Genomic DNA, 27,873 nt, shown 5'->3' on the forward strand with positions numbered 1-27,873 from the left:
CACAACTTTTTTGAATCTTTCCAATTTAAACAAAACTAAATATATTTAGAAATCCCACTTTAATACAATGAATGTAAGAAAACATCTTAATCACCTTAATTGCTGCAAAATATTATCCATATTTTAATCTCAAGTACATTCACTGACAATTTTCCTCATTCAGTCTTTTGAACATTTTGATTGTTTACAAGTATGTGATCCTATGGTTTCAGCTCCAGCTTTCTCTTACTTCTATATTGGTGGAAGTGTGGAAATTCCTAACCTGACTTACACAAATGATCTCATGAATCCCAAGTCTCATGCATTTATATTGCAAGCTGAAGCACTACAGAATTATGTAAGTTTGGTTATGGAATATATATATATATAATTTTGTTTTACAGTTCATTTAATAGCTCTATTTTTACTCTATATTTAAAAAAACAAAAAACAAATATTAATATATATAATAAATCTAAAATATAAGAATACTTGTTTGTTGGAAATTGAAGGCTGTTATTTATGAAACTTTCAGTGTATTATTAAATATAGAGGGAAGACTGCTCCAGACTGCAAATTTTGGGCAAAAAGTGGTTCCTTAGTTGTATTTTTATTAGTGGGCAAGGATGTCACTTTGATGAGTCTGAAATGGCAACATATGTCTAACCATTACAAGGCTGGTATTGTACAATATAAGCTTATTTTTTAAAAATTCTTTCAATCTGACACCCTTTTAATCTGACACCATTAGGATTGGCAGCTATTCTTCCTCCACTCTTGCTCTCAGCACTGGCTCTCCACAGGGCTGTGTGCTGAGTCCCCTTTTGTATTCACTCTACACCTACGACTGCCCACTAACTCTATAATAAAATTTGCAGACGACACCACGTTGGTGGGACTCATATCAGGAAGAGACAAGACGGCCTATAGGTCAGAGGTTCTCAGACTGGTCTTGTGGTGTAAGAGTCATAACCTCACCCTAAACATCAAAAAGACCGAAGAATTGATTATAGACTTCAGAAGATGCAAAGCAGAGCCTCTTCCACTATATATCAATGGAGACTGTGTGGAAAGAGTTTTAAATTTCTAGGAACTCATATTTCCGACAACCTTACTTGATCGGTCCACACTATGGCCACTGCAAAGAAAGCCCAACAGTGCTTGCACTTTCTGAGGTTGTTGAAAAAAGAGTGGTCTGGGTGAGAAGTTGCTGGTTACTTTTTACCGGTCTACCATCGAGAGCATTTTGACATACTGTGTAACGGTGTGGTATGCTGGATGCTCTGCAATGGATAAGAAGACGCTCCAGAGAGTTATAAACACAGCACAAAAAATCATTGGTTGCTCTCTTTCTTCTTTGGAAGAGATTGTGAAGACCAGACTCCCCTGTAGAACACTAAAAATCTCCACAGACCGTTCTCATCCTTGACATTCATATTTTGATTTGTTACCACCAGGGAGGTGTTGTAAGTGTCTTAAAATTAGGACTAATAGATTGAGAAACAGTTTCTTTTCCAAGGCAGTAATTGTCTTGAATCAGTGCATTTGTGATTTAATCCTATTATTATTCTAATTATTTTAATTTTAAAAAACTCTGTAGCATGATTGTGATGTGGTGTTTGGGGCACTGTGCTGGAGTAGCTTTCAAATTTCATTGTATTCGTGGAATGCAATGACAATAAAGGTATTCTATTCTATTTCCACAACACTTTCTATTATTTGCTTTCATAGAATAATTCTGGTGAAATGGACTGTAATCTATGTAATTTTAGATAGATATGATATATGTTGTTGTAAGCATAGTACAGTTAATGCAGACCATATTCTACAAAGTAACTTCATTCTAATGACAAAACTCTCTGAATACATTATTAAAATAAATCACAATTGTAATTCCTTCTTTATAAAAACTTTTATTCATAGTTTACCTATTTATGGAGTTTTGTATTATGATTTTATTTTTACAATAAACACACTCACATACACACAAACACACTCATTTTAATTTCTTCTTCAGTATAATAATACTGGCTTTCTTGCTCTTTCTCCCAATTTAATTTTATTAGTGAGATCAATATACTTTTCTGGCCCTTTGTTAACAGAAAAAGGTTTGAAAGCACAAAGCACCTTTCTGTTAAGTTTGCATTTCCCAGATGAATTGGTTGTGAGCCTCAAAGCTGTTTTGTACATGGATAATACAGGATCCCTTTGAAAGAATCAGTAGCTGAAATTTATACTGATTGTTTTATTTGGTCATGTCTACTTGGTAAAGAAACAGCTTTATGTCACCTTATAAAAGATATCACTTTAATAGAAATTTATGTTGAATCATTTGTGATCCCGTGTCTAATCTACTATGTTTGGGGCTGGAAATAAACAATAAAAATGATACAGTTATACAGGACTTAATAAATTTTCCCCTTGTTCTTTATATTTAGCTTTCTAATTGTTTAACTGTCAGTTTGCAGAAATATATGGGTCTTCTGCTATAGGCAATTATTACTTGAAATCTGTTATTGCTGCATTCAGGTAAGTCATGCTTAAATTATGTAACTTTATAAATATAATATAAATATAATATTTTATAAATAAATTATTGTCAGCCATGTCTGCTTATTTTCTACTCATATTCTCAGGGAAGGAATCATGTTCAATAGAGTAGATACTATCAGAAGGGATTTAATTCTGATTAAACTTTGCCAAAATTTATGATTAGTAGGATATCTTTAAATATACCAATTTTTAAGATTAAGTAAAGAAAATGCTACATTGACAAAAATGATAAATATTAAAATACTGCAAAGACTTATAATCATGATGTATGTTGAAAATTCCATATTCTATTATGGTAATAAGTTGAGGATTATCTGTATGCTTATATTTATATTTATTTCTCCGTAATATGAATACTTGTTGACATATTCTTCTATGAGGTCATTTAGGAACCAATTGCAGTCCTCTGATCTCTACCAAAGGGCACAGATGTATGTTCTAATAAAATCTGATTGTATATTTGAAACAAAGTTTATTTTTTTATCTTCTTCCAGTGATGGAAAAAGTGGTGCTCGAGCATATTACTGGAGCACATTTTGGGCCCCCACAAATATTGTTCTTCCTATCAAAAACCTATTCTCAGCATATCAGAAGCAAATCAATTTTAAAAGAATACCTGCAATAGCTAATAACACCACTGAAACATTTCCTTTAGAAGAAGACTTTGATATAATTACCATGGAGCTTTTTGGTAAGGTGATGCTTTATAGATATTTTTAATAAATTCAGAAATGTTTGGGCCTGCGTATATATAATTATTTATTGAAACATTTATTGTCTTGGGTTTCAGAACCTGATTCTATGGCCTATGACACAACGCTGAAATCAGGTAACGGCTATTCTACCCTGACCCATTGTGTAGCCTTGAGACTTAAAAAAAGAAGGAAAATTGTTTTTATCATTGTCCTGAGCTGAATTTGAAGGGTAGAGAATTATTTCATTAAGAATTATTGCAAAGAATAGGAACGGCTTAATGATATGTTCATTTGAAAGTGCTTGAATAAGACATATTGTCTGATTTAGTTAGTTTAGGTACCACCTAACTCCAAACTATCTGGATGGCCCAGTTTAATACCAATAAAATGCAATATGAAAAACCAGAAACAAAATAAAGAAGAACAAAATAAACACTAAATCCAAATCAAGAATAAAATGACAGTGCCAGGGCTCCAACAAATCCACCCATTCAAATCATAAGTCTCTAGATGCATCTCTCAGAGTAAAAAAAAACTGATTTATTTAGTATTTAGTATTTATTTGATTTGTCAATCGCTTACATGATACAGGTATAAGAATAAATATAGTTTTGAATACATGAGATAGATACTTATAAGAAAAATAAAAAACAATAGGACAGGGATGGTAGGCATGATTGGTGTGATGATGATGATGATTATTATTATTAGCTTATTATTAGGAGTGGCCATGTTGGCATTAGGTGGGTGCAGCTGACACTAAAATACATCATTCATTTCCCCCTTGGCCCTGGTCTTCTCCCCTCCCCCCCCCCAATGTATATTCTCCAATGGGACACATCCATTGCCAAGAGTCATCAATCATGCTCTCCAGTAATATTCTTGCGCTCCAACAGCTTTGGGCTGCCAAGGTGATTATCTGAGGCATTTAAGGAATGCACTGCTTTCCCCCACTCCCTTTCTGCTGGCAACTAAAAAGACCAAAGGAGTATTTTTTAGTTGACAAGCAGTTTGCTTCAATAGTGGGTTTCATGACACACTTCCTGGATCTTGACAGATGACACTAATAGAAAGAATCCAGACCATGTTAATCTTACCAGCTGGGCAGATACAGCCTGACTTCTACTTTAAGATAGACCATACTAGGAATTAGTCATGCTTTTATTAGAAGATTACAATAACTGACTCTTGCAATTCTTGCTTCCCCCCCTTTCCCTTTACCTTCATGAAAACTATGGAGATTCTTGTCTGAGATGCTTACTTGGATTAATCCTAAACTGGACTCAGATTTCTTTTTATCTGACCATGGATCTTCCTCTTGTTCCTCCCTTCTGTCCACAACATCCTGTTTAACATCTACATATATCTGTTGGAGGAGGTCATCTATTGGTTTAAGATTTTGCATTATCAATATGCAGCAGATACCCAGCTGTACATCTTGACCTTAAACTGAATGATGTTTTCAACATATTGTCCATTATCTGAAAGCTGTAGAACTCTGGATGGTGAAGAACAGGCTCAAGCTCACCTCTGACAAAATCAAGTGGCAATGAATATAAGGCCACCTGGGCATAGGAATATTCCATTTTTAAACTTGAGTGGGGTTGCACTTCTCTATTCAAGCATGCAACCTTTGGGTCACCTTGGATTCACAGTTCCAGACCAGGTGGCAGCTATGGTTAAGAGTGCCTTTGCACAGTTTCCTCTGGTCCATCAGTTGTACCTGTTCCTTGATAGAAAGGCTCTCCATGCCTCCATGCACCCCAAAAGCCCTTAATGATATAGGGACAGGTTATTTGAGAAACCACACATTTTGCATTATTTCTGCCTGTTGGTTTTATTGGTCCATTTTTTGTTTTGTTGATCAACCAATGTCATCTTTTGATATTCAAGAAGTGTGTTTTCTCTTTCATAGCACCTAACCTCCACTAGGTATCTATTCCCCACCCTGAAGATATTCCTAGCCTCTTACAAACTTGGTTCTCTTTCTAAATCTTGGGGTAGATAGTTGGGACCCTTTTATGACATAGAGCCTGTGGTTTGTCCAAATATACATTACCTTTTTCTTATTGTTTTAAATCTTTTTAAAACTTAAGCTGCCCAGCATCCTTCTGGAATCATGCATCTTCAAAATTAATTATAGACAGACATATAGAAAAGGCATACTTAGCAAAGATGAGTTTTTGATTGGCTCTTTAAGTGAATGTGAAAGAAAGGGAATGTGATGTTCAGTATTGCTTGCTCATTTACTTCAGAACTTGAAACTTCAATTATGCTGTGTTTGGTGGCATTTCTGTTCCTTCTGCTGAAAGGAAAACTTGACTTTTAGTCCAGTTTTTATCTGATGGCGCCTCTGAAAAGTGAGGTCAGCAACTGTGGATTGGTTCCCAAAGCTCATATCCCGTTATCTTCATATATGTCATCTGAAGAGAACAAAAAGAGCAGCGTTCTCTGCTTCAACACCCCCGCCCTAGCAATGATAAGAACCAGAATTTCCTTCTCACTTGAGAATTGCTGCCATGCCTTGAAGCATGTTGCTAAAAGATTATAGCATGATAGTAGCAAATCTCTTCTAAGTTGTTTTGTTCATTTAGGATTCTGTAATTAATTATATGATATGTGAGAACAGGCATTACTTAATATGACCAGCTGCATGCATCATGACCTTGGTATTTAACTAAAAAACTAGACTGATTGTTCTAAGACGTTTTACTGATAGGGTGCAGTTTTGAGTCAATTTAATTTAATGAAATTCCATTTATCAGAGGCAGCCTTAGAAAAGTGAATCTTGATTGTTCATGCATAAAGATAGCAGGAATGACCTTATCCTTATCCCATTTTTTAAGAGCAAAGGATATTAGAATTTAAAGGATCACCTATCAACAACAAATGATTTACTAATAGCAGTAAATTTAAATTAAAAAAAATTAACCTCCCAAGCACACCTACAATAGTTACTGTCCAAAGAATTTACTTCTCAACAACAAGATTACTATATTGATTTTGTAGTACAAAAAAGATTGCAGTTTCCACTTAATCAGATGCATTTCACTTGGCTGATAAGTTTAGAATGAGGTTGCATTGTACAGGCTTGTGAAAGATGCTGGGTTCCTTCTAGAATTTCAGGCCTTCCAGTCATAAATCAGATATGTGAAAAAGATCTGTTGTCACAGCTTTTATGTCTCAGTCCTATCCCCAAAGGGACAACTTTATAGGATAAAAACATAGTACTGCCTCACAGCATACTCAGCCCTGTCTGATGAGATAGACAAAGCTGCCTTTTTAAATGTAAATGCCTGTTCTCTTGGATCTGCACCATGGGGTTGGGATTAATTTCTCTTTCATTCTTCCTAGTTTTCAGCCACTGATTTGTCTTGGTTTTGTCTACCAGCAGCCTTTGACCTTTATGCAAAGCCTGGTAATAATAGGACATTAACTCTGTGGAATCCTAAGAAATCTTTTTATCAATGGAGGCTACGTGTTCCATCTGAATGTGTTGTGAGATTGGTAGTTGTAACTTCATATGATGTGGTTCCTGGGAGTTGTGCAACACATAGGCTGTCTGCATATGATTTTCTTCTTCCATTGCAGAACAAGATCATTACCAGGTAGGGAATACATTAAGGAAGATTTATTTTTTTGAATAGGCACAATAAAAAGACAAATCCGATGCTTGTGTAACATGCAGCTCAGTGATAGAAAGACTGAGAATCAGACTCTGACAGTGGTTAGTTAAGGAATCGTGCAAGACATTCATAGGTAGCAAAAGATTTTTCCCTAATTTCTAGAATAAGCACTCAACTCGCTATTACATAATCAAAGAGCATACGCTCTTTGATTTTTTTTGTGGAAGAAAATTGATGAATTATTAAGAATTTACTCAGCTAACTGGAAATTGTAGGAATTGACATTCAATATATATAGAAGGTGTCTGATTATGATGAACAGCTGAATATTCTATAGGTATATCATTGTACAAAAATCTTTTTTTGATTCTAGCAAATATGTAAAGAATTATATTTTATTACTATGTCCCAATTTGTATTTCAGGTGGTGTGGAATGTCAGGAGCCTGGAAATCTTCAGTTATATGTTTAACTTCATCTAGTAATGTAATGCTGGTCACTTTTTCACTGGATCGACGACATAAGAGTAATATATTGAAAGCATATTTCCAGGCTGTTCCTAAAATTGGTATGTATTTATCAGAACTTCTATTAATTCTCTCATGTTCATTAACTATTATTGATGTTCCATTCAGAATTGTAAACTACTATATGTGAAAATCATTTTTGCTTGGTTGATTTAGGACATCTTGAATATGACATTTTGACATATAAGTACTAATAATGCCACTATCCTAGTTGATGGTATATGAAGAGCACTATGATGGATTGTAGTGTATAATTTATTTATTTTTATTTATTTATTTTTGTCAATTGCTTACAAGATAATAGGTATAAGTAAAAACATAGTTATGAATACGTGGATACATATAAGAAAAATAAAAAAATAAAGAAACAATAGGACAGGGATGGTAGGCACGTTGGTGCGCTTATACACGCCCCCTACAGACCTCTTAGGAAAGGGGTGAGGTCAACAGTAGACAATCTAAGGTTAAAGTTTTTGGGGTTTGGAGAAGAAACCACAGAGTCAGGTAGAGTATTCCAGACATTGACCACTCCATTGCTGAAGTCGTATTTCCTGCAATCAAGTTTGGTGCGATTAACCTTGAGTTTGTATCTATTGTTTGCTCTTGTGTTGTTATGGTTGAAGTTGAAGTATTCATTGACAGGTAGGACATTGCAATGTATGATTTTATATACTATACTTAGATCGGACCGAAGGAAGCATAGTTATAGGTTTTCTAGGTCTAGATTAGAATTTCAAGTCTGGTGGCATAAGGTATTCTGCACCGAGTAGAGGAGTGGAGAACTCTTCTTGTGAAATATTTCTGGACTTTCTCAACTGTGTTAATATCAGATACGTAATGTGGGTTCCAGACTGATGAGCTTTATTTGAGTATTGGTCTAGCAAATGTTTTGTATGCTCTAGTTATTAGTGTAATATTACCAGAGAAAAAGCTACGTAAGATTAGGTTAACAACTCTTAATGCCTTTTTGGCTATGTAGTTACAATGTCCTGCACTTAAATTATTAGAGATGAGTACTCCAAGATCCTTGACAAAGTTTGGATCATCAACAAGGTCTTGACTATTCAGCCTGTATTTTATTTTCTGATTTATTTATTTTTTGCCAATATGTAAGACAGAGTATTTATTTATTGAGATTTGAAGTTGCCATTTGTTTGACCAATAGATTGCATGAAATTAAACTTTGGTGAAAAGTATGGCATACTGAGCCAAATATGCCAAAACTGATTGGTAATGTCCTTAACATTGGTACAGAATTCTGCACATGGCACAGATACAACTAAGATTTTTAACTTAGTCTACAATTTTTCTGTCTTACTAAAAAGAGTTTTATGAAGATTTCTGTGATTAATACTGTGATGGTTTCAGTATTTAGTATCTATGGACTTATCTGTTGATCGCCCATGACATATAGAAGATTACAACTTGAAATATAAGAGGAGTAAATGATATAGAACATGCACTAATAAATAAATAAATAAATAAATAAATAAATAAATAAATAAATAAATTGAATGAATGAAAAAGAAATGTGGATCTGTGTAGCCAAGGAATGTGATGTAATAGAGTTCATGATCATATTCAGGGTAGCGTAAGTGTAGGTTTAATTATGAATTAAAGGACATAGAGTGTTTGCCAGAAAATTAAAATTGGTGCTGTATAGATAGGTATTGCAATAGGCATAAAAGCAGGAATCCAAAAATAAATAATAGTTGCAGGTTACATTCTATTGAATGATGATAATTGAATAACCAGAGATAAGTTTTGGGAAATATTGGATAATATTCTGAATTAATATGATCCAGGGCAAAAATATTCTAGTTGATAATATTGAGTGAGAATAATTTAATACAATGCCTATTCATGCATACACATGGTAAAGGAATGGATATAAATCTAAAATTATGAGTTATTATTTATATGAGTCAATTGTTTATCATCAGAAACTGAGGAAAAACAGTGAGGGTTACATGAGTCTTGATAGGCAGGATATGTAGAATTTTTTGGTCAGCATCAAGAGTATATCACAGGAGAAAAGGGAACATGGAAGAAAAAGGAAGGAAATGAAGATAATCTGCAATATAGGAATTATAGGAAAAGATACAAATCTTTCTGAAAAAGTATTGCACAATTGATTAATACACAACAAAATACATGGAAAATGAATGAAGTGAAAAATGACCTTGAAAGTGTGTGGAATAGAATGAAAAGGATTGTATGGCATGTCACTGGAATGTCTGGAACTGGGCAGTATGAAAAAAGGAATACATAGTGGATGATAAAGTAAAAGAAGTTGTGGATGATAAAAAGAAATGTAGGTAAGAAAAAAACCACTTTAAAAATGAAGATGATAGAAAAGGGTGTAGCCAAAATGCAAATTGTTATATTTAAAAGAGAAAGAGAAAATGTGAAGCGATTTTGATCGAGTGTGTGTCAAAATAATGTGATTAAAATAAAAGTAATTAAATTTAGTGGCAGGGAGTGATTGTTGAAACTAAACCTAAAGTGAGGGAATTCTAGAATGAGTGGTTTTTTTAAATTCTCTTATTTTTTTTTTATAGCTTCTTATTTCTTTTATCTACTTTGCAGATAAAAGTTGTTGAAAGATGTTGAATGTTGAAAGATGAGTTTCATCTGCACACCTGGAGCAATGTGCATTAACTGTTGTATTATTTTTTCCTCCCTCTCTTAGTTTGCGGTGGCTGGTATGTTTCCTGGAATGGCAGTGTAATTTCACCTTATTATCCTAGTTACTATCCACCAAACATTGATTGCCACTGGATTATCAGGGTATGTACTCTTACAGTCAGCAATCCATCAATGGCTATGGGTGGGCACTGAAGAGTCAAGGTAGGATGATGGAAGCCACAGATGTGAGAGAGTGCTGTGGACCACCATACAATAAAGAGTGTGTCTATGTGAGGAGGTGCTATGGAGTATAAGATCCCTGGGAATGGGTATCCGTATGAGAAAAAGCAGTGGGAGTGACTTACAGGGGTAACTTCTGACATTTCCTGCTGACTTCCCCATTGACTATGCTGGTGGAAATCAGGCAGGGAAGGTTGCGTATGGCAATCATTTGAATGCAGGGTGATCATGTAAAAGTTGCAACCTTGTGGATCAGTTGTAAGTCCTCCTTGTTTGAAAAGTTGCTGAACAAATGGTCATAACTCAAGGACTACCTATAGCTGATTAGAAGGCAAGCTCATAGGGGTGGAATTCAGCCAGTTTGGACCAGTTCAGCGGGAACTGGTTCAGGGATGTTAAATTTATATCTGGCTCACCGAACCAGTAGTTGAACTGATCAGCTGGCCCCACCCCTCCCTCCCAGGAGTCTCCATGCGACCCATTTTGAATGCAGATAAGTGCAGGGTCTGCGTGGAGGCTCTGGAAGGGCAAAAAACAGGTCTCCCGGAAGTTCCAGAAATGGGCCTGTTTCCTGCTTCCAAAGGGCTTCTGGAGCCCAGAGGCAGCCATTTTCGCCCTCCCAAAGGCTCAAGGGAAGCTTCTGGAGCCTGGGGAAGGCAAAAAACGGCCCTCCTGGTAGTTCTGGATATCCAGAAATGCCTTGTTTTTGGCTTCCAGATGGCCTCCAGAGCCCAGGGGAGGCCATTTTCACCCTCTCAGAGGCGAGGGAAAGTGAAAAACAGCCCTCTCGGAAATTCCAAAAGTCAAGAAACAGACCTGTTTCCAGCTTCTGGGGGGGCTCTGGAGCCCACGAGAGGCCCTTTTCACGCTCCTGGAAGCCCGAGGAAAGCCTCCAAAGCGTGGGGAGAGTGAAAATGAGCCTCCTGGAAGTTCCAGTAGGCCACACCCACCATGGCCATCCCACCCAACAACCAGGCAAAAAACCAATTGCTGGGATTTTTGAATCCCATCCCTGCAAGCTCATACGAGGAAATAAAATTAGTGTTATATATAGGTATTGCAATAGGCATGAAAGCTCATTCCAAGAAAGAAATAAAAACAAAAATAGATGGTATGCCCATCATGCTGATTAAACAATAACCATCCATATTGTGGCTTAGTGTTATACAGTATATGAACCATTTCTTTGCATAAACCTATGTTCTTGTTAGGTATAACATAGGTCACCTAACGTAGTTTGGGTAAAATAATATATATAAGCTAGGATTGTTAGTTTAAGTGTATGTCACTTTAAATGCAAAGCATATAATTTTGGGTGTGGTGTGAAACCACCATAAGAGGGAGCTGACGATTCCCTGACGCTTTGCTGGCAATTACTGACAATTACTGGGTTGGATGTTTCATGGTTTGTTAGCTGCTTGTTTTTTCCCTACTGAAGAATTGCTGATAAGGAAGAGAGGAGTTTTAGAGTTCTCCATATCTCTCTACTGCGAAGAGATATATCACCGGACTGATAATTTGTAAGTGTACTGACCTCTCTTTTTCGACACTGGAATTTGCAAATGAATAATCCCTGGACGGACTGAACTAAGTGAATGATATATGGACTGTTTTGACTATGCTTTAACTCTTGCCAGAATAAAACTATTTAATTATCACTGTGCCTCTGTTTACTGAGTGTAAGCTACAATCTCACATATTCTGCCTGCCTGCCTGACTGCCCTGCAGATTCTTGCTAGGGGTGTATCCCTAACACTAGTTATGGGCCCAGCTGCACAGTCAGACTAACCAGGATATAACAGGCTTATATAAAGTGAGAGTTAGTGTAGTTACACAATACTGTAAACAGACAGCTGTGTTTTATTAATTATAGTTTAATATCCAGAGAAAGATGGCAGAAGTCAATTTACCAAGTTTGTCTCTTATATCTAAACTGGATGGAACAAACTATGTTTCATGGTCTATGAAATGCAGCCTACTTCTACACAGAGAAGGTTTGTGGAATATAATTCAAAACCCACCAGAGGTAGATGCTTGGGATCCAGAGGATGAAGATGATGCTCACAAAATACAAGAATATAAACTGAAAAATGAACAAGCTCTCTGTATAATAGGACTGACACTCAGTGACCAGCAGCTTGTCCATATTCGTGGAGAAGAAACAGCTGCTAAGTGCTGGGAGAATTTAAAGAAGATTTATGTTCGAGACAGTGTAGGAGCTCATATAAATCTTACACGGAAGCTGTTCAGAACACATCTTCAAAAGAATGGAGACATGTTGACTCATATAAACACTATGAAGAGAATTTTTCAGGAGCTGCATGAAAAAGAGCTTATCTTCACTGAACTGCATCAGGTTTATATAATTTTGTCTTCATTAGATGCGAGCTATGATGATTATGTAACTTCACTGGAAGTGCTACCAAAGGATAACCTCACATTAACTGACATTACTGGCAGATTAATTGAAGAAGCCAGGAGAAGGCTTGAAAGGGATCAACTCAGAAGGGAACAACCACAAGAAGAGGAATTATCTTCGTCAGCCTACACAATTAGAAAATGTTTTAATTGTGGAAGAAAAGGACATTTGGCTAGATTCTGCAAGAAAGAAAAAAGCCAAAATGCCAGCCAGAATGCAAAAAGGTATCAAAAGGATAAAAAATGCTTAGAGTTAGCCATGTATAGCAACCAAACTGTGAACAATAATAATTTTTGGGTGGTAGATAGTGGAGCATCGCACTGTATAACAAAAGATAAGAAAAGATTTATTAAGATGTCCACGAGTTCACAGCAGATATCGTTACCTAATGGTTGGAGACTTAAAGCAAAAGCTGAAGGTACTGCATATTGTTCTTGCATACAAGAAAATGTAAAAATGTTATATGTACCACAACTTAAGTTTAATTTGCTTTCAGTTAGAGTTTTGATTAAACTAGGTTATGTAGTTACCTTTAGGGGAGAAAACTGCATAATAGAAAAGGAAGGTAAAAAAGTGACTGCAACTTTAAAAGGTGAATTGTATGTGTTAAATGATAATCAGTTAGAGGTGGCTAACACAGTGTATAATAACGTTAAACCTCATGATGAGTGCATACATTTGTTACACAGACGTTTAGGGCATATAAATTTTAAAATGCTCAAGCAAACGGTTGAACTGTCTAAAGGTATAAAACTGAAGCCTTGCAGTAAGTATTTGCACTGCAATGCTTGCAGTCAAGAAAAAAGCAAGGTAATACCAGCAAATAGAATTAATGGATTTAAGACTAAGGAGCCTCTAGAGGTCGTATTTGCTGATATTATAGGTCCTAAAAACCAAGTGTGGGAGGTGCTCGTTATATATTAAGTATAATGGATCATTACTCTAGATATGGTTTCTGTTATTTAATGAAGAGTAAAACGGAAACATATCAGAATTTCTTTAATTGGTTGAAGTTTGCAGAGAGAAAAACTAAAAGGAAACTAGTAACTCTTGTAACTGATAATGGTACGGAATTTATAAATAATAAATTCCAAAATAGACTGAAGATGGCAGGTGTAGAACATAAAAGGTCTGCACCATATAGGCCACAACATAATTCCTTTATAGAAAGACGAGGCCAAACACTGCAGGCAATGGCTCGTACTATGTTGTCAGATTCAGGATTACCTGAGAATTTGTGGGGAGAAGCAACAATGTGTGGCAATCATATATTGAATAATGTTGTTAACTCAACAACAGGTGAATTACCATTCACACGGTGGCATGGTAGAAAACCTGACCTAAGCTATATGCACACATTTGGAGCACCAGCATGGGTGCATATTCCCACACAACTGAGACATAAGGGACAGCATAGGGCTAAAAGATTATATTTTGTAGGTTACGAATCTAACCATAGATCTTACAGGTTCTGGGAAGAGGGCACAACTAAAATTTATTGTAGTGCTAGTGCACAATTCCTGGAACATGTAGGATGGACTAAATTGGAACAAGATTCGAATAAAAGTGTAATCATAGAAACCTACAGGGGCCCGAGCCACCATACTAGTGATGAGAAAAATCCAATTGAAGAGAAAGTAAAGGAGGAAAAAATAGGACCAATTAAGGAAGAAATAAGTGAAGAAATAGATGACCAGGAACAGGTGATAGATAAGAGTCCACCTGTAAGTCCTGTTCTACCTAGACGGTCAACACGAGTGAGTAGACCACCTGATAGGTATCAGGCAAGTATGGTGTGCCAGATTAGTAAAATTCCAACCACTGTGGAAGAACTAAAATTGTATCCTGCAAAGGATCAGGAGAACTGGCATACAGCAATGCAAAAGGAACTGAATTCATTAAAACAGATGGGAGTCTATGAGAATGCTAGATTACCTCCAGGGGAAAAGTCCATTGGCTGTAAATGGATATTTAAATTAAAAACAGGTACAAATGGGACTGTTACCCATAAGGCTAGGTTGGTAGCTCAAGGATTTAATCAAACTGCATGTGATTATGATGAAGTGTTTGCACCAAGTCTAAAAGCAACAACCTTGAGAGCAGCTTTAGTGTGGGCAGCTAAGAAAAACGATATCATAAATCATTTAGATGTAGAAACTGCCTATCTGCATGCGCCATTGCAGCACACTATATACCTAAAGAAACCTGTAGGGATTAAGGATGATAAAACTAATAATGACTGCTGGAAACTTAAAAAGAGTCTCTATGGATTAAAACAAACTGGTTACGAATGGAACCAATATATTGTTAAGGAGTTAAACAATATAGGGTTTAAAGCAGGTTTAGCTGATCCATGTTTATTTAAAAGAGAGAGAAATGTAATAGTGTCATTATTATTGTTGTTTACAGATGATATTGCTTTAATTACAAAAACTAATAATGAAGCTACTGAAATAATATCATTATTAGGAAAGAGGATAAAATTAAAGCAATTAGGAGAGATAAAACAGTATCTCGGATTGACAATAAATAAAACCAATCGTGGCTATAAGATATCTCAAGAGGATAAGATTTATCAATTACTAAAAACATATAAGATGGAACTTTGTAAACCAGCAAAAACTCCAATGAGTCAGGAATTTTGCCGCACTGATGCTCAGAGTTCAAAATTCGATAAGACTATCTATCAGTCACTAATTGGCAGTCTATCATACATTAGTAATTGGTCAAGGCCAGATATTGCCTATAGCATTAATCAATTGGCTCGATTCAACGCTGAACCCGATGAACGACACTGGCAAGCAGCAAAACGTATCTTAAGATATCTTAAAAGGACAATGCACTATGCATTGTATTTGGAGCCAAAAGATGATTTGATTTTAAGTGCATATGCTGATGCAAGTTTTGCAACAGATATAGACACTAGGAAATCAACTTCAGGAATGGCTATACTACTAGGAAAAGCATTGATTGGTTGGAGGTCAATTAGACAGCAACACATAAGTATGTCCACAATGGAAGCAGAATTTTCATGTCTATCTTTATTATGTACTGATTTAATTCTGTATAAACAGTTGTTGTTGGATATGGGATTAACTGTTAATGATTCCATTGTTGTGTATGAGGACAATCAAGCAGCCATACAGATGGCTACAAATATTGCTGTAAAAACGAGATCTAAGCATACAGATCTTAGATATCTGAATGTAAGACAATCTGTAAAGGATGGTTTAATAAGATTGGAATATTGTATGACTGAGCAAAATATTGCTGATCAGTTTACAAAAGCCCAAGGTGCAATAAAACACAAAGAGAGTTGTGATGACTATGGGTTAAGGTTGTAAATAGATATATATATTATTATATTACCCAAAAGGGGAGAATGTTAGGTATAACATAGGTCACCTAACGTAGTTTGGGTAAAATAATATATATAAGCTAGGATTGTTAGTTTAAGTGTATGTCACTTTAAATGCAAAGCATATAATTTTGGGTGTGGTGTGAAACCACCATAAGAGGGAGCTGACGATTCCCTGACGCTTTGCTGGCAATTACTGACAATTACTGGGTTGGATGTTTCATGGTTTGTTAGCTGCTTGTTTTTTCCCTACTGAAGAATTGCTGATAAGGAAGAGAGGAGTTTTAGAGTTCTCCATATCTCTCTACTGCGAAGAGATATATCACCGGACTGATAATTTGTAAGTGTACTGACCTCTCTTTTTCGACACTGGAATTTGCAAATGAATAATCCCTGGACAGACTGAACTAAGTGAATGATATATGGACTGTTTTGACTATGCTTTAACTCTTGCCAGAATAAAACTATTTAATTAGCACTGTGCCTCTGTTTACTGAGTGTAAGCTACAATCTCACATATTCTGCCTGCCTGCCTGACTGCCCTGCAGATTCTTGCTAGGGTATATCCCTAACAGTTCTAAATTGAATTGTACTGTGATACAACTTCACAGTACCTGACATGGACTGATGCATAGTCCAAATGACTACTACTCTGTAATATTTGTATTCTTGCTAAGCAGCAAGGAAAATTACTTTAAAATGGTAAATGCTTTTTACAACAAATATTGAGAAAGAATCTCGTGAATGATAACTCTTTTGATTAAAACTGTACGGTTTCTGGAATGCATGAATGGATGGATGAGTAGAGATTACAAATCTATGCTGACAGAAAGAAACATCACGTTTCGTCTTGTATCCAGTAACCAGGCAGTAAGTTCCACTGATGTCAATGGGATTCTTAGTAAACCAGCATAGCATTTGTTTCTCTGCAGTATACATAATACATAATGATATATAAACCTTATAACAAATGTAGTTTTTAAATTTTTGTTTTAAAAATTCTTTTCTTTTTGAAAAAAATATCTTAGGCTCCACTCCCTGGATATAGATTGATGTTAAAAATTATTGTAATACAAATTCAGGAACAATCTCCTGGATCCAAGAAATGTGATAAAGATTGGTTGGCAATTGATGGAGTAAGGTGAGCTACAGCCCTATTGTGAAGCTTCCATTTTATACATTGCTTTTATGCTTTTAATTAAGTATTTAAAAATAAAACAGATAAATAATTGACCACTTCTCTAATTATCTTATTGTGTGGAACCCATAGAATAATAAAGGATATAAACAAACCTAAAAACAAAATATAACAAGAAAAAACACTTTTCTGAATTAAGCTACATTTACAGTTATTAATTCTTTGAAATGATTAAAAATTAGAAATTCCGTTGTCTGCTTAATTAAATAAAATTATCAGATAGTGGAAGGATGTACTCAGTAATGCAAAGATGTTCTTACTCCTACTCTGCTTAATGAGTAACTCCTACTAATCACAGACTGTGGTGCTTAACTAGGAAAAAAAACTTTGCTGAGCAACTTGTAGTCATTCAGTGTTCCTTCTACATATCTCAGTGTAGAAAAGATATAAAAGATAAAAGATTTATATATATATTCTTTTCAGATATTGCAAAGCTATTGCAGAAGAAAACAGGGTCAAGGAATATGGTTATTCCATTTCTATTAGCTTCCATTCTGATGAACTGGTCACACACAGGGGTTTTTATATAGAATTTAGAGCCTTCAGCCATACCGATCGTAAGTATTACATGCCTGTTAATAACAAAAGGGTGCAACTTTGTGAAATTGTTTAAAGGCTTATTAAGTTTAATTTGTGTATTACTAATTGATATTAATTACTATTAGTTTATATTTAATACGCTTAAAGACTGATCATACAGGTAGTCCTTGACTTACAACCACAATTGAGCCCCAAAATTTGGTTGCTAAGTGAGACATTTGTTAAGTGAGTTTTGCCCCATTTTTATGACTCTTCTTGCCAGTTTTAATTGAATCAGTGCAACTGTTAAATTAGTACCATAGTTGTTAAGTGAATCGGGCTTCCCCATTGACTTTGTCAGAAGGTTGCAAAAGGTGACCACATGATCCCGGGACACTGCAATGGTTATAAATACGAGTCAGTTGACAATGTGACCATGGGGATGCTGCAATGGTCATAAATGTGAAAAATGGTCATAAGTCATTTTTTGAATGAATGAATGAAATCTTTATTGACCAAGTGTGAATAGACACACAAGGAATTTGTCTTGGTGCATATGCTCTCAGTGTACTTAAAAAGAAAAGATGCATTTGTCAAGAATCATGAGGTACAACACTTAATGATAGTCATACGGTACAAATAAGCAATCAAATCATACTAGGAAACAGTCCATATAAATCGTGAGGATACAAGCGACAAAGTTACAGTCAGAGATGGCAATAAGGTGTGATGAGAAGATTAATAGTAATAGTAGTGCAGACTTTGTAAATAGTTGGACAGTGTTGAGGGAATTGTTTAGCAGAGTGATGGCATTCGGGGGGAAACTATTCTTGTGTCTAGTTGTTCTGGTGTGCAGAGCTCTGTAGTGTTTTAAGGGTACGAGTTGAAGCAGTTTATGGGCAGGATGTGAGGGATCTGTAAATATTTTCATAGCCCTCTTTTTGACTCGTGCAGTATACAGGTCCTCGATTGAAGGCAGGTTGATAGTGATTGTTTTTCTGCAGTCCTAATTATCTTCTGAAATCTGTGTCTGTCTTGTTGGGTTGCAATGCTGTTGTAACTTTAAACGGTCACTAAATGAACTGTTGTAAGTCAAGGACAACCTGTATTGTAACACATATTGTTACTGCTCTTATGAAAACTCCTATGCATTCTGTGCTATGCATAAAAGATAAAGAACTTTGAAAAGACAGTGAGAAGCTTCCTTCCATATTCAAAACCTTCTTATCTGGAAAATTTAGAAGGCTTTTCAAAAGAGGGGGAAAATAAAAACATGTCACAGATAAATAAAAAATATATTCTGCACATCAAGCATTAAATGATGATTAGATTGGTCTGTTATACAATGTCTTTCACAACAGCAATAGTCTTAAACATTATGTTCTTTTAGCTTGTCCAAGGCAGTTTAAATGTTCTGACCGATCATGCGTTCCTTTAAATAGTAAATGTGATGGGTGGAATGACTGCACAGATGGAAGTGATGAAATGAATTGTGGTAAGTTATTTGTAAGCTAAATTTAACATTTTAAATAATGCTTGGTATTTGCTGGGTTAGATAATAGTTAGATTCCTATGGTAAATCTCTAAATTTTATTAATACATATAACAAAAATGTTAATCTTTGATTTTGTCAAATATTGACCCTAGCTACACTTGATAACAAAAACTAATTAAAGTTGTTTCTGGCCAGCATTTGAATGAAAGATATCAGGAAGTACAGAAATATTAACTAAGCCGGAATGTTCGAACAAACTAACAACTTCCCTGATAAAGTAATGGGAAACCACTTTCAAACTTTTATCAACAAAACAATTTAAAATTCATTAGAGGCCAAACTCAGGTTGGAAACTTTACCATTACCTTTCTTAACAAATGTTAGCAATTCTTTATATAACTGAGCTTTGCTTCGTATAAAACATTTGAAGAAAACAGGCAAAATCAGTGCTACATAAAGTAAAAATATTTAATTAAATATTTTATGAAGTAGGTACCTTTATTAGGCCCCTATTTTGGTGTTTTTGTCACAATAAAATGATTTCCCTTGTTACTTCTATTGCATAAACAACTATGATGCTTAAAACGCTTATTAAAATATACAGAACACCTAACTAAGCACCCTCTGCTCTGTATAGGCTAATTTCCTCTGATTATTTTTTCCTTCAACATTCAGGGTATTGAATTCCATAGTTGAGCAAATCAGCCTACCCAACCTTAGCAGAATTCTAAGGATGATTTGAGAGGCCATTATCTTATGATAATACAGGTCGTCCTCGATTTATAACAGTTCATTTAGTGACTGTTTGAAGTTACAACAGGATTGGCAAAAGTGACTTATGACCGTTTTTCATACTTATGACCGTTATAGCATCCTCATGATCATGTGATCAAAATTCAGATGCTTGGGAACTGACTCATATTTATGACGATTGCAGTGTCCTGGGATCATGTGATCATTTTCTGTGACCTTCTGACAAGCAAAGTCAATGGGGAAGCCACATTTCACTTAACAAATGTGTTACTAACTTCTTAACAACTTCAGTGATTCCCTGAACAACTGTGGCAAGAAAAGTCATAAAATAAGCCAAAGCTCATTTAACAAAGGTTTCATTTAACAACAGAAATGTTGGGCTTAATTGTGGTCATAAGTTGAGGACTATCTGTAATGAGTTCACATGTCACATAAAAGCCAAAAGTGGACATAAGGCTGAACATAATTATTTTTTCTTCCAAAAAAGAACTGTGCTTGGTTTTTTTTTCCAAATAATTGCCTTTCAGTTTTATTATGAATTATAAATGCATTAAATCTGAACCCAGATCTTGTCTAATTGTAGATTTACTATTTTTAATGCCAATTTATTTCTGGCGTCCAGCATAAACAATATAGGTATCCTTGTCAAATGACACAACTGGGACTGGCAACTCTGTTACTAAGTGACATGGTTGTTTAGCAAGATATCACATAACTACAACTTGTGATTTTACTGATGGCTATTCCATTGATTACTTGTTGGAAGCTGTCATGAAACATGCAAATGACTATTGCTTGACTCCAGGACGATGCAACAGTCATAAATGCAAACTGATTGTGAAATACTTGAATCTTGATCACTTGATTATAGGGATGCTGTGATGGTCATAACTGTGAGGACTGGTCATAAAGCTTCTTTTTTGGCACCACTAAAAAGGGCAATACCTGTAATCAAAACAATCCTAGAATTTGCTTGAATGAGCTGTGATTACTCATCTACTTCCTACAGTATCTTTAATCACAAACTTTGATGCAACAAGTCTGGAATATCATATGAAAATTAACCAAAATAGATTTGGGTTATGTGAATATGCTTTCTATAAAAATGCTACAGTTGAATGCTGCAGTTTGACTGTATTAAGACTTCTGTAGATTGCAGTACAGTTAAATTATAGTACTGCGAAGTGTAAACTGTGTTCCCAGTCTTGCAAAGAAGGTAACAACAATAAGAATGTAGGCCCTGAGAGGGAGGATTTGATAAATAAATAAAACAGGCCCCATAAGTGTTTGCATGCACACACAGAGAAGCCTAAGTGAAGACATGGGATATTCTATGAGGATTGCCTATCCTCATATATACCCAGAGGTGGTATTCAGCAGGTTCTGACCGGTTCTGGAGAACTGGTAGCAGAAATTTTGAGTAGTTTGGAGAATTGGCAAATACCACTTCTTACTTGAGAGTTTATAATACCCTTCCCCTGCTATGCCCACCAAGCCACGCCCACAGAAACGGTAGTAAAAAAATTTGAATCCCACTACTGCATATACCTAGGGCATACTGTGTTTACCCAACCAGAATGATGGCATTATATTGTTGTTTTGTAAAATTAAATGTGTAACCTATCTGAGAAACTTTAAATTTGGGCCAGTCACCATCTTTCAGCCTATCCTACCTCACAAGTCTGCTGGGTAAATATGTGAGGATAGAATGTTAAATGTACCCTGGAAGAAATGTCGAGCAGAAATCTAAAAACCTGCAAACAAACAAAAAAATACTGACCATTTTTTCACCTGTCATTTCATATTTTCAGCGTATAAAAGATGTCTACCTCATTCATATAAATGTCTAAATGGGAAATGTCCAAAAAAATTAAATCCAGAATGTGATAGTGTAAAAGACTGTGAAGATGGATTTGATGAAATGAATTGTGGTATGTAATTAATGTGTGAATTCCTGAAAGGAGCTGTAATCATGACAGAACTCCCCCCATGATTTTTTTGAGGAGATGAAAATCAAAGTCTCTATGTGCTCAGGATTGTACTGCACAATTCATAGGAAGTAATCAGCACCTCTCTTTTAGCATGTGGAAGGAGTCAGATAACAAAACTCAGAATTGTTGGTGGTGAAGAATCAAAGCCTGGAAAGTGGCCTTGGCAAGCAAGCTTACAACTGGGAAAATCTGGTCATGTATGTGGTGCCTCTCTAATTTCAGATCGATGGTTGGTATCAGCTGCACATTGCTTTCAGGACCCCGAGTCTATAAGGTATGCATTATGTAATACAAAGCATATATTACTGACAATAGACATTCAGACTATTGCAGTATGTTTAAGTATTATTTAGCTCAAAGGCATATTCATATCTGCCTATTCCCTTTCTCACTCTTTATTTTAAACAAAAATTAATAGGAGGTTGACATATGGCAGCTCACAACAATAATAAAATTAAAAATAAGAAAAAATGAGAAAACCCAGAGGCCTAAACCATAATCTCCATCTATTCATCTATACAATTCCCAGATTCCAACCTTATTATCCTATAACATAATGGCAGCCTTAATAGCTTAACAACAACGCTATAGAGGACTGCACACCAGAACAACTAGACACAAGGACAGTTTTTTCCCGAACACCATCACTCTGCTAAACAAATAATTCCCTCAACACTGTCCAACTATTTACAAAGTTTGCATTACTATTACTATTAATCTTCTCATCACTCCTTATAATCCATTCCTTCCCACTTGTGACTGTATGACTGTAACTTTGTCACTTGCATCCTTATAGGATATATTGACTGTTTCCTAGTATGATTTGATTACTTATTGTACCCTATGACTATTATTAAGTGTTGCACCTGATGATTCTTGACTCTTGACGAATGTATCTTTTGGCCAATAATTCTATCTATCCATCCATCATCTATCTATCTGTCTATCTATCTATCTATCTATCTTCATGTGAAGGCCTGCTAGATCCCAGGAGAAAGTTGTTCCACAGGGCAGGGTTTGCTGCAAAACAAAGGAATGTTTCCTAAATCCCCTGATGATAACATTTACTAGGAGAATTGCAATCTTTGTTTTTCAGATACTCCATAGCATCCAGCTGGACAGCATACATGGGTATAAAAAGCATAAACAAATACAGCAATAATCAAGCAATGATGAGATCAATCAAAAGGATAATAGTACATCCAAATTATGACCAATACATCTCAGATTATGACATTGCGCTCTTGGAAATGGAGGCACCAGTATTTTTCACTGAGCTGGTACAGCCCATATGTTTACTGAGCAGTCCTAGAGTATTTATTTATGGAACTGTCTGCTATGTAACTGGCTGGGGAGCTGTAAAAGAAAATAGTATGTTCATTTCAAATTGCAAATACCCTAATCTGTTGTACATTTTTGTGAATCATAACTGTCAACTACTGTGGAAATCAATTTCAGCTATAATGTTATGGATCTAATTAAACTTAATAGGATTAAGGAAAATCTGTTGCAATTCTGAAAACGTATTTTTAGTTGATGGAGATTTTTAATTTCATAAAGTTCTTAGCATTACATTACTTATACCAGTTGGAAGTCATATCTTTCAATTTGAAGAAATGTACAATTTTATTTATATTTCATTTATTTAATGTGCCAATAGCTATGTAAATTACTATAAAGAGATGTAACATAAGAGCTAGTAAAATTTCAAAGATATAGGCCAGACCTTGACAGCTTTCATTGCAATTTATGTTACAAAACATGCTTTAATTAAACGAACTGTAATATCATTCCAGGGGAGTGAAGAAAGACCATCAACCACTTTCAAATATATTCTGAATCACAATAACCAGTATCAGTGATCAATTTCCAACTCCCTTTTTAAAAACAATTGGTACAAGTGGCAATCTAACTTTCAAGTGGCAATTCTAGCTTTTGATGTTTTAGAGGAACATCAAAAATGCTTGATGTTCCTTACCTTTTGGAATGGTCCATTTTGGGTTTCACCATTGTTGAAACATTGGGCATCCCTCTTGGATGCTTCTACTCTCTTTCAACAGATGGGTTTACTCTCTGGTAAATTTATACTAGCTATCACTTGCAAATGTGAGGATGGCATAGTAAATGTTATACTTACACAATGTTTCTATTAATTTAGGTCAGCTTACAAAAACACTACAGGAAGCCAAAGTGAAAATCATTAACCAAAGTGTTTGCAACAAACTTTATGATTATCTAATTACATCTCAAATGCTATGTGCTGGGAACTTAAATGGTGGTATTGATGCATGTCAGGTAAAGCAAAAAACAAAACTGTAAAAAGAAAACATGATTTATATGACTGCTTTTTAAATGAAATGATCAAAGAATACTTTTCATATATCTGTTTTGTAAGGAGAGGAAGACAACATAAGTCCTGTGACTTGTCTATTAGTAATATTTGTCCAAAAGAGTATTAGTAGAAGTTAAAATGTGATGAATAAGTTCAGTAATATTATGTTAATAGATATACAAAATAATGGTTTCCTAATTTCAAAAAATTAGGAAAATGCATACAGTTGCCATCTAAATATAAGATGTTGATCATTATTTATAGAAATAAATGAAATATTATACATTAGAAAGATAGCTTTTGCAGTTTCAGTTTGTGTGAAAAAGAGTAGAGTAAGTCATCAGGATCAATAGTTTTCTTGTGTTCCAGACAGATTATATTTGAAATATTGGGTTAATTCTGAGCACTTTTTGAGATCATCAGTGAGAAGTTGGACTGCATGTGGAAAACAACAAAGATTATGAAAAACTAGAAACCAAATTAGATGAGAAATGGCTGTAAGATCTGTGTTTATTAATTTTGATAGAAAGATGAAAAAGTCAAAAGAGATGGTCTTCAAAGATCTGAAAAGCAATTGTACCAAAACATGAACTTTATTTATTTATTTATATATTTGTTTGTTTGTTACTTTCTGTTGTTTCAAAAGCCAGTAGTGTTTTTTCTTTTCATCCAGAGCTAATAGATGAAAATAGAAAATAAAAGGAATTTTAGGCCAAACTTTAGAAACATAGCAAATTTGTAATGCTGACAGCAGTTTACTATAATAAACTGCCTGTTGAACAGGCTATTCTGTGCTAGACTTATCTGTAAGAATGCCATAGGATATCTTTCATTGTTTGGGAAGTTGTATGAGGTAATCTTCAGTAGAATTTCCCATTCTGTTAGTCAGTAATACAAAATTAAAAGCCACTATTTTTAGAATGTAATGAAACTATTTTTTTTCTAATAGCAAGACTTCCACTTTTCCTTTTAGGGTGATTCTGGAGGACCATTAGCCTGTTTAGGAAAAGGAAACAGATGGTACCTTACAGGCATTGTCAGCTGGGGTGAAGGATGTGCTCGAAGGAACCGCCCTGGAGTTTATACTAAAGTCACATCATTTTATGAATGGATCCGTCAATACATAAACTAACACATGACTTAAAAGAAAGCTCAAAGCATTCATACGTCCTTCAATTACTATGTACAAAACAAACTGTATAAAACAATTTTTAAAAGCAATTTGGAAGTTTTTGTTTAATTTTTTTTAATTACCTTTTTGCACTAAATAATTATTAAATTAAGCATGAGTAATTTTCACTATGTGGGTGTTCGTGGTATTCTATCAGCAAGTATGGAAAAGGGGAGTAAGATTTTGTTTAATATGTCTTGGTTTGATTCGTCGTCTTATTTTAATCTATTTTCATTTTGTTTTTGCTATTTTCTCCTAAGATGCATATCAGTAGTCAATTTTTCAGATATATATAGAACTTTGCAATTATGCTAAAAATGAAGATCAATTTCTTTGGCACAGATGTTGGATACTGCTGACATCTCAGCATTCAGCCAGAGTTCCTTTTAGATTTAGTTGGCTTGAACCTTGTTTTCTTTAATTCCCTGGTAGATTTTTCTTGCTATTTCTCCTCTATTCTGCATTGCATGTTGTTAATATGTGAATGTTAACTGTAACAAAATAATGAATTGGACAGAAATCCCTCAAATTGGAGCAATAGCTCAAGTGCATACCCATGAACCTACAGGTAGTCCTTGATTAATTTAATGACAGTTCAAAGTTACGATGGCCTAGAAAAAGTGACTTATGATCCATCATCAAAGTTATGACAATCACACCACTTGCAGTCATGTGATCACAATTTGGGCACTTGACAACTGGTATGTATTTACATCAGTTGCAGCATGTTGTAGTCATGTGATTACAATTTGCAACCTTTGCATCAGCAAGCAAAGACAATTGAAGAAGTCGGATTCATGTAACAATCATGTGATTTGCTAGCAACTGCACTAAAAATAGTAAGAAAATTGGGTCTGGTTATGTGAATATTCATTTAATTACTGCATCATTTAGTGATTGAAATTACAGTCCTGTTTATGGTTATAAGTTGAGAAATACCTGTATACATGAATTGTTCCTTATATTTTTTATATATAAAAACATTGTTAAAGATGATTCTGATGAGTGAATCAACTCACTTTTTTTTTCTGAGGCAGTTCATATGATATGGCTGCGGTTCTGATAAGTATCATATGTCAATGACCAATAAACAGAAGAACGTGTGACACTGGAAAATTATACTGGTCTGGATTTATCAGGAGGAAAAGAGTGCATTCAGAGGAGTAAGAGACAGCCCAGTTCAGATAGTATGTATGAGAAAGAGCTACTTTCTTGAAAGTTCTTTTGAGTATAGACTTGTGTAGATAGAACAGTGGTTTATTATAACAAGATTCTGTCTATAAGCGTAGAACAATAAACATCTACTTAGAAAAATCACCACATGTCTTTCCTGCTTCGGGAGGGGTGAGGCTGAGGGACTATATGTCAGGCATATAACCACATATATGCAGAAACACAGGAAGTCTGATTACAGATGACACTGCTTAGGAATTCATAAATAAATTGCTTTGAGTGTTATAATCACAAATAGACAGGATATAAATCCCAAAACCATTTTTCAGCTCTGCAAAATGTCAGAAACAAGTTGGTTTGTTAATGAATCACAGAAAAGTAATATGTTGATAAGAATTCCAAGACAGTTCCTCTGAATCAACTGTATAGCCTTAGCATTTTAATTTTAGGCAGGCAGACAGGCAGGCATGTGTAGCAATTGTTATTTTAATATATAGTATAATACATTATATATTTTGCTAATATAAGCTATATTAGCAAAATTATATTAAAAGTAATAAAAGCAATGATGAACCAGTGGCTAGATTCAGAGTCTATTTATTTATATCATACATCAAGTAAGACTTACCATAATGTTAGAATTGTTCTGTTAACTATTGCAAAGCTTTGTTCTTTTATTATCATCATCTTCTTAGCTGTTAAATGCAACTAACACCATTTAATGAATTCTTAGTTTCATACAGACCCAGAGAAATTCAGATGCTATTAATTCATACTTTTGTCTTAATTAAACTTCCAACTACATTTGCATATATGTATGTATCAAGAGCTGCAGTTCTATTTGCAGGAATATTTTGCAAAAGTAACTCTCATGGACTCATGTTTAGTTGGTTAGACTGCTGAAATGTGCTATCTTCAAAGGCATCCCAGAACTTACAGTTGGGATAAAATGCAGTTGCCTGCATGCCAACTGGCATAACATGGCAGGAACAGATAACAACTGTGCTGCACGCCATATACTTGTCTGTTTCTGAATATAATCTGAAATGTTTGGTTGTTTAGGTGCCAAAATGTTTAGAGGGCCACCTTTTGAAAACCACAATCAGCATTCCTCTCTCTCCCCCTCCCTCCCTCCCTCTTTCTCCCTCCTCTCTTTATTAGGGAACAGTATTTCCTTAGTGGTTGGACTTACCCTGACTTTGATTATCACCTAGAAG

At 35.0% G+C, this 27,873-nt stretch overlaps 1 protein-coding gene across 1 annotated transcript; it reads left to right on the plus strand.

Moving 5' to 3' along the window:
* Positions 1 to 202: 202 nt before the first annotated feature.
* On the plus strand, positions 203 to 27,798 carry LOC113436424 (suppressor of tumorigenicity 14 protein homolog). The gene is made up of 15 exons (XM_087937885.1): positions 203 to 337; positions 2,441 to 2,508; positions 3,027 to 3,223; positions 3,323 to 3,361; positions 6,619 to 6,835; positions 7,278 to 7,420; positions 10,072 to 10,169; positions 17,053 to 17,165; positions 17,646 to 17,779; positions 19,132 to 19,236; positions 21,801 to 21,920; positions 22,071 to 22,254; positions 23,077 to 23,351; positions 24,139 to 24,275; positions 25,286 to 27,798. Exons 1-15 carry the CDS (start codon positions 203 to 205, stop codon positions 25,442 to 25,444), a joined length of 2,124 nt encoding a protein of 707 aa, XP_087794011.1. The 3' UTR covers positions 25,445 to 27,798.
* Positions 27,799 to 27,873: the final 75 nt, after the last annotated feature.

Source organism: Pseudonaja textilis, chromosome 7 (assembly GCF_049901715.1).
Source record: "Pseudonaja textilis isolate UNSWEBS1 chromosome 7, rPseTex1.2, whole genome shotgun sequence".
Classification (NCBI taxonomy): Eukaryota; Metazoa; Chordata; class Lepidosauria; order Squamata; family Elapidae; genus Pseudonaja; species Pseudonaja textilis.